The 13692-nt window shown below is 41.0% G+C and overlaps 1 protein-coding gene across 1 annotated transcript in view; it reads right to left on the bottom strand.

Moving 5' to 3' along the window:
- The window catches only part of CPQ (carboxypeptidase Q), a 369106-nt gene that overhangs the window by 71116 nt on the left and 284298 nt on the right, over positions 1 to 13692 (bottom strand). The window contains exon 6 of the mRNA XM_065895425.1: positions 5220 to 5421. Coding sequence (XP_065751497.1) covers positions 5220 to 5421 — 202 coding nt within the window. The remainder of the gene's footprint in view (positions 1 to 5219; positions 5422 to 13692) is intronic.

Genomic DNA, 13692 nt, shown 5'->3' with positions numbered 1-13692 from the left:
AGTCAACATGCTGAGGGCGGCACGGTGGAAAGGTGGAAAGAGCCAGGGTCTCTGATGTGCTTGATGATTAAATTAAGCATTCTGTAACCACCCACTCGAGAGCTCTTTTTCAAGTAAATTTAAAAATCCCCTTACTACTGTTCTAAGTTGCAGCTTCTGGGATATTTTGCAGCCGAAAGCATCCCAACTGATAGTCTGACTTTTAATTTAGAAAGTTCACTTTGGAAGCAGTGAGCCGGTTAGATGGAAGGGAACTAAGAATGCAGGTTGATATGTTAGTAGGAGGCTGCTATAGGAAAATCAGTGAGTACTCCTGAGACAAGGTGTATGGGGTAGAGAGAAGGGAAAGGGCTTTGAAAATAGGAGGAATTTGGAGTAAACAGGACTTGAGAGTATTTGCTTCTATGTTCCGGATGATTGTGTGGTTTCTGGGAGGTGGTGGCAGTCAATGAGACAGGGGACAGAGAAGGAGGAGGAACGCACGTGGGGCTTGGTGGCGACCATACCTACTTTGCATATGAGATAACCAAGTCTCACTCACTAGTCTGTATAGACTGTGAGAGTACAGATCTTGTCTATCTTTACTATTGATTCCCGAGTGCCATACAGCAGATGAGTAATAAGAATGCTTAATAGGGCTTCCCTGATGGCGCAGTGTTTGAGAGTCCGCCTGCCGATGCAGGGGACACGGGTTCGTGCCCCGGTCCGGGAGGATCCCACATGCCGCGGAGCGGCTCGGCCCGTGAGCCATGGCCGCTGAGCCTGCGCGTCCGGAGCCTGTGCTCTGCAACGGGAGAGGCCACGACAGGGAGAGGCCCGCGTACCACAAAAAAAAAAAAAAAAAAAAAAAAAAAAGAATGCTTAATAATCAATGTGTGAGGCTGAGAAAACTTACATCATTTGCCTTAGATGGCACATGAAGTTCAAAGTTGTGAAGCTAGAACACACACTCTAATTCTTCCCAGCGCACTGTCTACCACTTGCTGAGATCATCAGCAAAAGATTGCCTCTCAGATTCTGAAGCAGAGGAAGGAACTCATTGGTAGATATGGAACCATGGTGCACTCACTGCCTCAGGTCACAATAAGAGAGCATCTCATTTTTTACATTAATGTATCAATATATTTTATAGAAGAGTTCCTATAGAGAGGTGTTCAAGAAGGATGCATTAAGGACCTCTGAGAGCAATGAATCATATCTTATTACTGACATGTTCAGAATGAAATAGATTCCTGTCATTCCAACCTGGAGCTTATAATTGGAGGATCAGGCAAAAGTTTAAGGTTGAAGGCCTCTCTGCTATCTGGGGCCAATAGAGACTAACCTAAATCCCTCTTGGACTCCTTTGAGTCATGCTCTTGTATTACCTTTGACAGAGTCAGGGAACAAGAATTTTGCCACTTTATGTGGTAAATTATCTATGTGTATTATTGCACTAATGTACTAGAAAATATGACTCAGCATCTTCTCTCAGTCTTTACTCCTGTAAATAAATAATCCTAATTGCTCTAGCCTCCTTAATTTATGTTGTTCTTCCATCTGTCGTTTTTTCTATCTTTCTCTCTGTTTTCTCAGCATCCTTTATTTTCTCCACAGTCTTAAGCTGAAGGACCCAAAGCCTGTCGGGAAAACAATTACCTCTATGTTTCTGTTTTTTCTCTTGTGAGATTTACAAGAATTTAAATGTTTCCCAAAATTAAACTAAGAGCTACAGAGGAGGCAAAGAAGTAGAAAACATTGACCTTGATCTCAAAGAATTGATCACTGAGTACAGGAAGCGGGATGCACGGAAATTCCTAGTAACCCAAGAAAGTTTGTGTGTGATTCAAGTGCGAGACTGGGGGCTACAGAAGTGTTTTAGAAATTCAGAAAGGCAACACAGCACCAGGGCCTGTTAAAGATGGATTTGCGGTCACCAATGAATATGGAGTGAGACTTAAAGAGCATTTAGGATTTGGAGGAGAAAATAGGAAGGCGTATGGAAGCGGGTAGAAATGGGAGAAGGCTGGAGTATAAAGGTATCTGGAACAGGGAGTTTATGTGGAAAATACATCTGTTATTTTTTTAACTTTTCCCCCCAAAGCCTTATACTTATGTTGACAGTTATCCTGTCCATCATGGACATCACCCAGATGGATGAAGGATATCCTATCTCCTCTCCAAAGATGATCCTTTCATAAATTTATCTATTTGGCTTCTATAATTTATGAAAATCATGTTGAATTTTAATTCTATCTGTGCTCTTAATTAGTATTTTGATATTGAGTATACATGAAACATTAAAAAATTGGGGCTCAGTCATCAGACTACAGAAATTTGATAGGTCAAGGACATGGTAAGAGCTCAATAAATATTAGTTCAATGGATGACAGGAAAGAAAAAGAGAAAGAAGAAAGGAAGAATGGAGTGTGGAAGTATTTCTCATTAATTTTTCAAAAGTTAGGTGAGCAGTTATTTAACTCATACTTAATTAGTATCTTGAATCCTATCTTTAGGTTTAACTCACTGTAACTTACCATATCTTCAAGAATTCAGAGTACACAACTAGTATATTTTTATTTTCTTTTTCAGATTAACTATGGTTCTCCATCTTTTTTCTAAAGTCCCTGAAATTTTCAACGGGTAACAAGAGTTATAAACAGTTCCATTATTTCTTCCAGGAAGAGCCCAAACTTGAAATATCAAAAGATAGCTTCAATAGTAATAGGGAAAAACAGCAATAATTTGGTTCCATCTTACAATACTCTAAACGAAATAAAAAAGAATTCCAGGAAACATTAGTTGCAGTCTAAATGAGCTACCAAGTTTATATAAACCTTCCTGATCTACAGAGATAGAGAGGGGAGTGGAACAAAGAATGCGAGAAGAAATAAGTAATTATTTACAATAACAAACTCCTTTCCCCTGGAGTAAATTATTCTGGAGCAGGAATGAACTGAAATCCTTTGCATAAGCAAGAGCTGAGTAAGATAAACATCTCAGACACTGCCATAGATTTGGAAGACCATCTCAGCATTCCAGACGCCCCTGTGTTGTTGCATATTGTGGGAAAGGGGCCACCAGCCTTGAAACCAAAGTGGCCTGTTCTCAGGATGACATCTACACTTAAGAGCCGGAGAGACTTGGGCGAGTCATTTAGTCCCTCTGAGTCTGTTTCTTCATCCGAAGAAGAGGAATAATTGCACTTACCTCTTAGGATTGTTGTACAGATCAAACAGACGGTGTCTTCAAAAAGCCTAACCGTGTGTCTGACAACTAGTTCAGTAAGTTAGAACTCGCATTAATGCTGAAGCAACCACAAGGGGGCTCAAATTCCCCACGGCACTGTGGCAAGAGGGGAAGCCCGTCTTGCCTTCGCGAAGACAATCAAATCAACTTGCTAATTCCGAATAGAACCATTCTTATGGAGTATCTACATGGAAGGAGTAAAGCTAGAGCCGATTCTCTTTTGTTGATCCAGTGCAACAGAAGCAAAACTAGCTGGGAGGAGGCAGCACACGTTTTGTTCTACTTCGGTCCAGGCTTCAGTTCCTCACCTCCCCTTTAAGCACCCCCGGTCTTCACTCGAATTCACCCACAATCCATCAGTCTTTTCCTCACCTCTATCCCCAGCAAACTTACTTAGCTTTTCTGAAATTTTACCAAGATTCTTATTGAAAAAGTTAAGGGTCAGGAAAAATCTAAAATTCAAACAAAATCGTTCTATTGGACTTAAAGGGCAAACTCCCTTCCCCTAGACCTTGATCATGATTAAAAACGTATACGTAGGGAGTCTCGTGTCTGTCTAGATGACCCACTGAAAATGGAAATGTTGTTTTAAGATATTTCACAATATGGTTAAAATATACACAAACCTTTGGAGAGAATTTAGTTTCTTGTCTTAGAATAAAGAAGAGCTCCTTCTATTTTTAGTTATGTAAGATTATTAGCAACATTAATCTATAATATCTAAAGAATGAGCTTTTTAAAAAGTTTAAATCCATATAGTATGCTATTGGTAAAGTCTATTTTGCAGGCTAAAAAACAAAAAAGCCAGAGTGGGGTGGATCTAGAGAGACTTTTTTTTAAACCTGTGAAATGTTTTGTAGCCATAGAAATGGTTCTGGAAACCATAATTTTAAAACTATTCAAAAGCTGGACTTCCTGTTTGCATAATACAAGTACAGAATAATTTGCAAATAGATTCTTTAACAGTGTTTTTGATTATGGAGATAATGGTGTTGAGGGAACAACCCCAGGTCACAGAGGTCTAATATCAACAATAACCCTTTCTCACGGCCAGTCTAGGGCAAATTTGTGAAGTACTATGTTTGTCTTCTTTAGGACTGCTGTCCTTTCTAGTCCTGTAACCGCCAGGCCTATTCCTATTACATAATTTCATCCCTGCCCAGGACTTGTCTTAAAAATATCAACCTGATGAATCACTGATCAGGGCAAATTAGTTTATGTCCAACCTCGTAAAGTAGTCTCTGCATTAGGAAAATATGATTAGCAAGAAGTACCCAACCTCAAAGAATAAATCTCTAATGGTAAAATTTCAGATACCATGGATTTGGGTAGGGAATTATTTGGGTCAGAGAACTTTCTGCGGCATAGGACTAGAACTAGAAGGATATTAGTATTAATAATTGCCTTCTACTCTATTTCATAAATTTTGGTCAGGAGATCATTTGTGCTACAATTACCAGACACCTGCTTAAAACAAAAAACAAAGCAATTTCTAGGCACAATCCCAGAGTCATTAAATCAGAATCTCTTGGAGTGAGGAACATATACTTCAGAAAGAGAAGACAGATGGGTAAATAAATAAAAGGAGTATTATTATCCCAATATTGGAAAACATCAGATTATACCTTGTGGACAAAGCTAAGGGTATATATATATATATATATATTTTTTTTTTTTTTTTTCTGTACACGGGCCTCTCACTGTTGTGGCCTCTCCCGTTGTGGAGCACAGGCTCCGGACGCGCAGGCTCAGCGGCTATGGCTTACGGGCCCAGCCGCTCCACGGCACACGGGATCTTCCCAGACCGGGGCACGAACCCGTGTCCCCTGCATCGGCAGGTGGACTCTCAACCACTGTGCCACCAGGGAAGCCCTAAGGGTTTCCATATTTTAAATGACCTACAAGTATCTACTGTGGCATGTTAGAACAGAAATTTTATTTTAAATTGGTAGCAGTATGTAAAGAACCCTAACTTCATCTATTGCTCTTACCAGGTACTCCGGCTTGGATCCAGAAGTTAATGTCTGTCCCTTCTCCAGCTCTAAAGACCTGTGTGACATTGATGGGCTCCAGCAGGCACATGACCTCCTCCACGATGGCCCTGGCCTTGTCACTGCCAGTGAACTGCAGCCCAGAGGGTAAGAAGGTCCCCAGGTCAGACTCCATCACGAGGCTGTAGTTGGAAATATTTGCCTTAACAAAAGAGAGAAGTGTTTAGGTCATATTTGTTGCTTCTCTGCTTTCTCTTTGGAAGTTATCAAAAAAACAATAACCAAATACTTTATCTCCTCACCAGTTGTTGCCAAAGCACATGCTCTGCTCGACTTAGGATCCAGTCTGCATATTACCTAACAGTTCTGAGATGCAAGATGACTCATCTTGGAATGTGCCGAATCTGAGTTGACTTGGAAGTTTTTTTTAAAATTCAATGAAAATAAATATAAAACTCCATATAAAAATTACTCAATTATTGCTACTAGCAATAATATTCTTTCCACCAATTTTCTTAAGAGCCTACCTTGCACCACAGATACAATTCCTTTTATATGGTGGGGACCTCCGGATAGTATTAGCCGTGCTTAGACAAAAAAAGGTGTAACCTGTGGGCCTATTTCTCTGCACTTCTTCCCCCTAGATGGATATTCTATCTTATTTTAATTGTGAATTCTGTGAAGGCTTAAAGGCATCAAACTGACAGGTTTGTCTTGGGTTTCTGATTCCACTGTTGTTCCATCTGTTGAATCCCCAGGGAGGGAGGAAATAGAACAACACATGAAATGCTGTTCTCTCTGGGGTACAGCTGTAGCATCTAAACCCCGGCAACTCTGTCAGGCCACTAGTGTGTAAACTTCTTCCAGATAAAGTCTGGTAAGAAAGCACACAGTGATTCCACGTAGCCAGTATTGTCACAGCAAGAGCTTAGAATATAAGGGCCTCTCACCAGATTGCACAGCTGAATTGCCACACTGCCCTAAGACTTGTGAGTTTAAGGTCCTTCAAACTGGCCTGGCCAGCTGTTCCCCAGGACCCATTCACTTCTTCCAGACTGACCATATACTACCTCGGCTGAGTTATTCCCAAGCTGTCATCCTCATTATTCACATAGTAAATATCAATAATAATATTTTTACAGTGCTTTCAGAGAGCTTTCCTATTTGCAGTCTCCTTTGATCTTCTTCCATAATCCATAAAGTAGACGGAGCAGTTTTATGGTTGATGCTGTTTTATAGAAGAGGAACTGAGGATCAGAGAAGTCAAGTGATTTGCTCAAAGTCACACAGTTGGCAAATGAGAGAGGTGGGTCTGAAATTCTGTGCTTTCCAAAACTCCACCCTGTCACCACTGGCACGGGAGGAAGTAAGTAGTAGGCCATGCTTGTTTTGAATTAGAATGACTTTTCACTTACAACATAACAATTTCAGGGTTGCATAAATTTTTTTTTTCTGTAAAACAGATATGTTTTTACAATGACTTCCTAACTATTGCCATGGAAGGGTACTGTTTTTACAAGGGCAAGAACAGTACCCTTCATTTCTAAAGGAGGATGTTGCCAACATTTAAAGGACTGAAATTCATGGCCCTGGGATATCATTTTGTTGTTGTTGATGATGATGAGAAGATTAACAAAGCAGAAGCCTGTTCATATTTCCACTTTTACTTCTAAGGAATTTCTGTCTTCATGGTGATTATCAGAGAAAGACCCAAGGCATTTATGATAAAAAGTACCACCTCTGCTTTCAGCTGTGGCTACTGCATGACGGTAGCATCATTAGAGTTAATAACATGCAAAATATTTGCATTAACGTCTTACATTCAGGGCTCGTTCAACTAGCACATTGGTGCTACGTGAGCAAGTTGACATGAATTTGGCAGTCCTAACCCTGTCCCCTTATGTGCCCTGCTGCCCCCCGCCCCAAATTCTCTCCCTGTTCTGTAAAAATGAGAAAAGAAATAACATAATAGATCTGCAAATAAAAACAGTTGGGTAATGTATGTGAGGATTCCCATATTTCTGGAAGATCCCATCCTTCCAACAAGAAAATTAGGCAATTTGCTCCTAACTATATACAATTTAGTTAAAAGTAGAGCTAGTCAGTAGTTTGGCCATCAGCCTGGTGAGATGGACACAGCCCTGGACCCACTCGACTCCATTCCTGACTCAGCAACTGACATGCTAGGCTGCTGAGGGGATTGACTGGCCTCTCCCTCTGTCCCCAAGTCATGTCACCTTGGCCTCTGGCTTCTCCATCTGTAGGCTGGGACAAATGCTCTTTTCCAGGCTTGAACAATGAGCCTGGGCATATGGAGCTTTGAGGGTCTTCAAAGAAAAGACATTTGTAGACCAAAAGTGAAAGTGGTGTGCGAGCTGAACTTGTCAGGGCTCCTAACAAAATATGCATTAAAGCCTTGTTGACCCTCTTCAACTGCAAATGAACAGATGTCCCTGGGACAGGGCACCCCACAGTTTGTGAATGGTACCGTGCAATGCCAGGATGTTAATGGGAATGTTGAGAATAATGTAAATAAAGGAGATTTCAAAGGTGCCAGACGCTGTCTATGTGGCAGCCTTTTTAGCAGATTGATAACAAGTGTGCACTCTGGGATTATTCAGACTGGGTTTGCCCGTCAGATTAACCAATCATGGGCTCTGTGACTCTGGGCAGTCTGTGTAACCCCTCAGTTTCTTCTGCCATGAAATGGGGATAATACTGGTACCCAGTTCATGGAGTTGTAAGAAAGAGTGCAATGTAGACCCCAACGTATAACGAGCACTTGATCAATAGTTGCTGTTACTGGTCTTACCACTAAACATCAGTACCTCTCAGATTTTCAAGGATGGCCTCCATATAAACCATTCTGTTAGCTGCTTACAATGATAATATGTAGCTTTTTTGCAGTGCTTCCTACATGCCAGACACTGTATGAAAGGCTTTACAGCTTCTCCCATGTAATGCTCCCAATCATTCTATAAGTGCCACATTTCTCATTTCACAGATGAAGCAACTGAGGTTTAGTCAGGTTAACTAACTTTCCCAAGGTTACCTAGCTAGTGAGTGGTTACCAGAATTCAAACCCGGAGGTCTGCCTCCCCAAGCCTGTGTTCTCAATCCCTCCACTGCCCTGTCTGCTGCTGCTTGTTTCCAGCTGTCGGGCCACAAGTCCTCACTTCTAATTCAAAAATACAAAGACTGTAGTGAAACAGATGTATAGAGTTTAAAATATTTTTGCGTGATCACAATACAAGGTCTGATTGGACAGAATTTATTGTCCCTGCTAACAAAGTAATTTGATTAAGCAAAGAGAAGAATGAAACAAAAACAAGGACAACACCCTTGGGCCACCATTTCCTTCCAACTAGGAATAAAAAGTAAAACGACAAAACATCTTTTCAACCCAAATTAGATAGGATATGCAGATCTCAGTAAACCAGAATTCTGGCGTAGGCAGACACGAGTTTGATCTCTATTCATGTAGAATTTTATTAGCTGCGGCTAACGTGATGGCAGCAGTCTATTGTTGTCTATTTATATATAAACATCTCCATATGTTTTCAATAAAGAACTGAGAAAACAAACCACCCACCGTCCATGACACCGTTTTTTCTCCTCATTTATGGAGTCATTGTCTAATCGTTAGCACATGGCCAAAGAGCTTGGAAAACAAAATGTCTCTGCACAAAGAGACGGGAATGAATAAGTCGGGTCACTGGGCTGTCAGAACTGCTGCTTCTCAGGAATGTGTGGTCACAAACATGTTCCTCACTGTGCCATCAGTCACTGGGGACATAGTGTAGACTTGAAAAGCTGATTATAGTTAGTGAAGGCAGAGCAGAGCCATGCTGGTTTCATTCAACCCACTTCAGCACACGAAACAAGATATCCATCCTCCTGGTTATAGGATGTAGGGAGAAACCTACTTCTAGAGATTGAATGCTTTATTAACCCTTCACTCTGCTCTCTTCGTAAAGAGAAACATCTCTTTATTAGGAGCCATGGAAACTGTCCTTCATTGCCATGTAACGGACATAATGTGATGCAGAGAAATGCTCCTGGCTATCCTCCAGGTTGGGATTGCTGGATTAGTTAATATCTGCTCAGGGTTGAGGATTCATAACTTTGTCCTGTGCTAGAATCACATCCTATCACCTCTTTTCCTTTTTTCTTTTTTTTAAGCGTCAGCTTACGCTGCCAAAGAACAATTTGGTAACCATTAGCAATCCTTGGGAGCAACGCAAGATTAGAAAGTAGAACAATGTCTAAAATACGTATTGCATGTTTTCAAACGCTTACTTCCTCATATAAACACAGGGATGATGTCTGTGTTCTTTGCTTTTATAAAATTCCAGATAATTCTTCTTCGGAAATATAGACCCAAGTTCAACATTTCCTTTCCTCCCAAATGCAGCTTCTTGTTTCAAAGCTTTTATTTTCTGATAACCTAGGTAACCTGTCTTTGGTTTTGAACTAAAATTGGAATCCCCAAAATCAACTGACGAGGAAAAGAGACTCCTAATTATTCGAATTAATCACGTAGCCTCCTCAGTTCAGTCTTCAAAGAAGTAAACGGTTCCCGCCCACTCCGCCCCCGACACAGGGCAATCAGTGTCGGTACCATTTTCCCCGCTCCGGTAAATGTTAATATTTTACAGACGATGGTGGTGATGCTATTTGGTCAGGTGGTAGGCTCACAAACGAGTTCTCAAAAGGAAATCATCCTATGAGACCATGTGCTGAGTTGCTATAATAATCTTCTCCAGTGCTGCCAGTGACCCTGGAATTCCCATTTCAAAGGGTGTAACTGGAGCGGGGCTGCTTCACGGAGCTTTAGCTCAAATCCCTATCATGATGGGATATAGGTAAAGAGGTTTCTCCCTGCTGTGCAAAACCAAGAATATGTTTTACTTTCTGGTCAGGTCTACCCCGAGGTTCAGACTTTTATTTCTGGCAGTCTCCAGCATTCAGTTTTTTGTGTGTGTGTGGTACGCGGGCCTCTCACTGTTGTGGCCTCTCCCGTTGCGGAGCACAGGCTCCGGACGCGCAGGCTCAGCGGCCATGGCTCACGGGCCCAGCCGCTCCGCGGCACGTGGGATCCTCCCGGACCGGGACACGAACCCGCGTCCCCTGCATCGGCAGGCGGACTCTCAACCACTGCACCACCAGGGAAGCCCCAGCATTCAGTTTTGAACAGCCCTGGGGACCCAGGGGAGGGCCAGGAAAGGGATGATGACAAGGTAGAGTGCCATAAGTTATTTTTGTTTGACAGCTAAACTGGCTGTGGCTTGGGGGAACAGGCAGTCTTGGGTAAGTTACATTAGTACGAAAATCACAGACACCTATTGTGGTTTAGTCACCACGCTGCCAGGAAATGGGACAGAATAAATGGCTTCCGGAGATCACTTTCCAGCCCTATCATTCTCTGCGTGTGCACAGAAGGTTTCTCTTGTGAGACAAACCTGTGTTTTCAGGCAATCCAATTTTCACAGCGTTGTTCGAAGCACTCTAGATCTCAGTGAATTCTCCTCTGGAGCTACTTAAGGTCCGTGGCTAGCCCTTAAACTTATGGAAAACACACGATCCCTCTATAAATGTCACTATGGTAACAACAGTGAGTCAGAAGGCTGAAAATATGGCATAAACCTAGGCTAAAAGAAATAATATACCTAGGCTAAATTTTACTTATATTATACAGGAACTATGACTGTATTTACATTTCTTTTAGGAATAAAAACAATCCAATATCCAGGGTATTTGGTAGACAGACTTAAAAAATGGTTTACATAGCAGCTTGTTGTCAATCTCAGCTTTTAATTTTATTGCTGCATGTTGAAGCAACATAATCAATAGTTGGAATCAGTGGGACTCAAAGTCTCCACAATTAAATTTTGATTCCTTTAACAGAATATATTGCCCAAGTGTTTCATGTTACTAGTTTCACACACATTTCAATAAGCAGTTGTAGAAGAGACATCTCCAACACAGCTGGCTTTGTGAAAGCAGCTGTCTCTGCCTTTATCATTCTCTATCCCTCTCAACCTCCTCCGTCGCATGGTATCCCCCCGTCTCCTCTTGTACTCATTATGGTGCTATCAAAGTGTAAGAACTAAATTGTCTAAAAGAGGATCCCTTCCTTTGTTTGACCTTTCTTCTTTGACACTGTTGCATGCTTAATAAACATAAAGACATGATTCTTGTTTTTGATGGTGGGGTCTTACCGGCCAGGACAGTGCTTTCTGGTTGACTTCTAATCAATCCCCTTCTCTTGACTGGGAAGACTACAGCAGCCTCTTTAAATCCCTAGCCAAGGTTATAACTGAAAGGAGTTCCTCTTCTTATGAGCAGACAGCTTATTTCTTTTAAAAATATAGTACTTATTTTCTCGTCCTGCAAAAATAGGCTACTTTATAATCTGGAACTGAAATATTCACTCAATCCTAGGGCATATCATATTACAACACAATTAATCATTAATTCTCTTTTCTCTATAGCCAGTAGACAGCACTTAGAGCATTTTTGGATTATGACAATATCCTCAAATGCTTTACTTGATCAAGCACTCTTTACTCCTATTAGTAAAGATGCTAAACGCAGCTTTAGAAATCATTTTATTTCCTTAAACGTGCCTTCTTTTCTCTCAAAAGCACAATAGTGGGTCTGAAACCTCATGAAAAACATGAGGAGCTTCAAGGCTCTGGTTCTACTCAAGGCTTCATGCTCTACTTCTCCCCTCGCCTTCCATTCCTAACACGCCACACCCCTATCTGAATAATATACTTCACTGTTGCGCTTTATTCTATGTGTCTTTTATACCTACTTTGCTCTTGAAAGAATTCAAGGCTTCCTATAAGATACTAACACCATATTTTAAAAGTATGTAAACTCTTGAGAACCAAGAAAATGCCATGAAGGCAGGGATCAAATCTGTGTGGACCTCTGCCATACCTGTAGCTTAAATAACAAAGCTCAGCACATAGTGGGTACTCAAGAAATATTTGAGGAGAAAGAAAGTCACAGCTGGGAAAATTTGACATGATACCGTAACTGCAACTTGAAGATATAACAGTTCTAGCTCGTGCTACCAAGGTAAGAGGCAAGAACGACGTACTATGAAGCTCGCAGTATCTAGGAAAAGAAAGGATACCACCAGCTCCTTGAAAAAAGCAACAGTTTTTCCAGCATTCCATTCTAAGAGGAATTACCACATGGTTCTTTCTATGAGGAACACTGAACATAATAAAGAACAGAGTCTCCAATAACAGTTTTATAAAAGAGGCAGAAATATCTTTCCTAACACTATTTCCTAAATATTGATCCTCAATTAAAGCCAAAAGCAAAATATTAAGTCATATTTCAGTAAAGATGTTTCTTTAGGAAGTAAACTGTATTTATTTAACAGTTACTGAGACAGAAGCCAAATAGGGGGACCATACATTCCTGTTTGCCCTGGGCAGTCCCAATTTACATCCTTTGTCTTGGTATAATTATTAATGGTGCCTCCTTTTTCTATCCCACTCTCAAATATCAATTGTCTCTCGAAGAATTTTTGTAGAAGTTAGCGAAAAATTCAAGATTGAGATCACTTAGCACTAAATTGTGAATATTTGATGGAGCTGAATTTGTCACTTGCTTACTCCTGCCAATACTTTCTTCCCTTGACTTCTGGGACCGTCGACTCTCTGGTCTCCTCATGCATCACTGGATATGGCTTCTCATTTGTTGGCTGGTTTTCTCACTCTCCTGATATTTAGATGTCGGGGTGGTCAAAAACAGTCAGAAGGTTTTTCATTTCTCTTTCCTCACCCAAGTACTTGAAATGCCCAAGTACTTGCTCAGTTGAATTTCTAGACAGAATTCTTTTGAATTTCACCAAAAGAATGGAAGAAATGACCTTGGCCAGGTGCTCTCATCCAGCTTCATGGTTTTAAATAAACGTGTATTGTGATGAGCTCCAATTCACATTCTATGCCTCTCTCCTCAAGTTCAGACTCATAATGAACAGCTACTCAGCATCTCTATTTAAAGGTCTAATCATGTATTAGTTTCCTATTGCTGCTGTAACAAATTACCACAAATTTGGTGGCTTAAAATAACATAAATTTATTCTCTTACAGTTCTGGATGTCATAAGTCTGACATGAGTCTTATAGGGCTAAAATCAAGGTGTTGACAGGGCCGGTTCCTTCTGGAGGCTCTAAGGGGGAATCCATTTCCTTGCCATTTCCAGCTTTAGAAGCTTCCTCTGTTCTTTGGCTCATGGCTCCTCATCTCATTGCCTTTTCTCCTCCTGCTTCTGTCATCACGTTGCCTTCTTCTGCCTTTGCTATTCTTGCCTCCCTCTTATAAGGAGGGCCCAACCCAGTAAATAGCAAATCCATTCTTCTAGTTGCTGAGTCTAAACATTTTGACTCCTCTCAAATTCTTGGCTTCTCTCTTGCTTTTACACCCCAAATGCAATCTATCAGCAAATC

This window comes from Phocoena phocoena, chromosome 17 (assembly GCF_963924675.1).
Source record: "Phocoena phocoena chromosome 17, mPhoPho1.1, whole genome shotgun sequence".
Taxonomy (NCBI): Eukaryota; Metazoa; Chordata; class Mammalia; order Artiodactyla; family Phocoenidae; genus Phocoena; species Phocoena phocoena.
The sequence above is the reverse complement of the archived record's forward strand: the minus strand, read 5'-3'. Positions and strand labels throughout refer to the sequence as shown.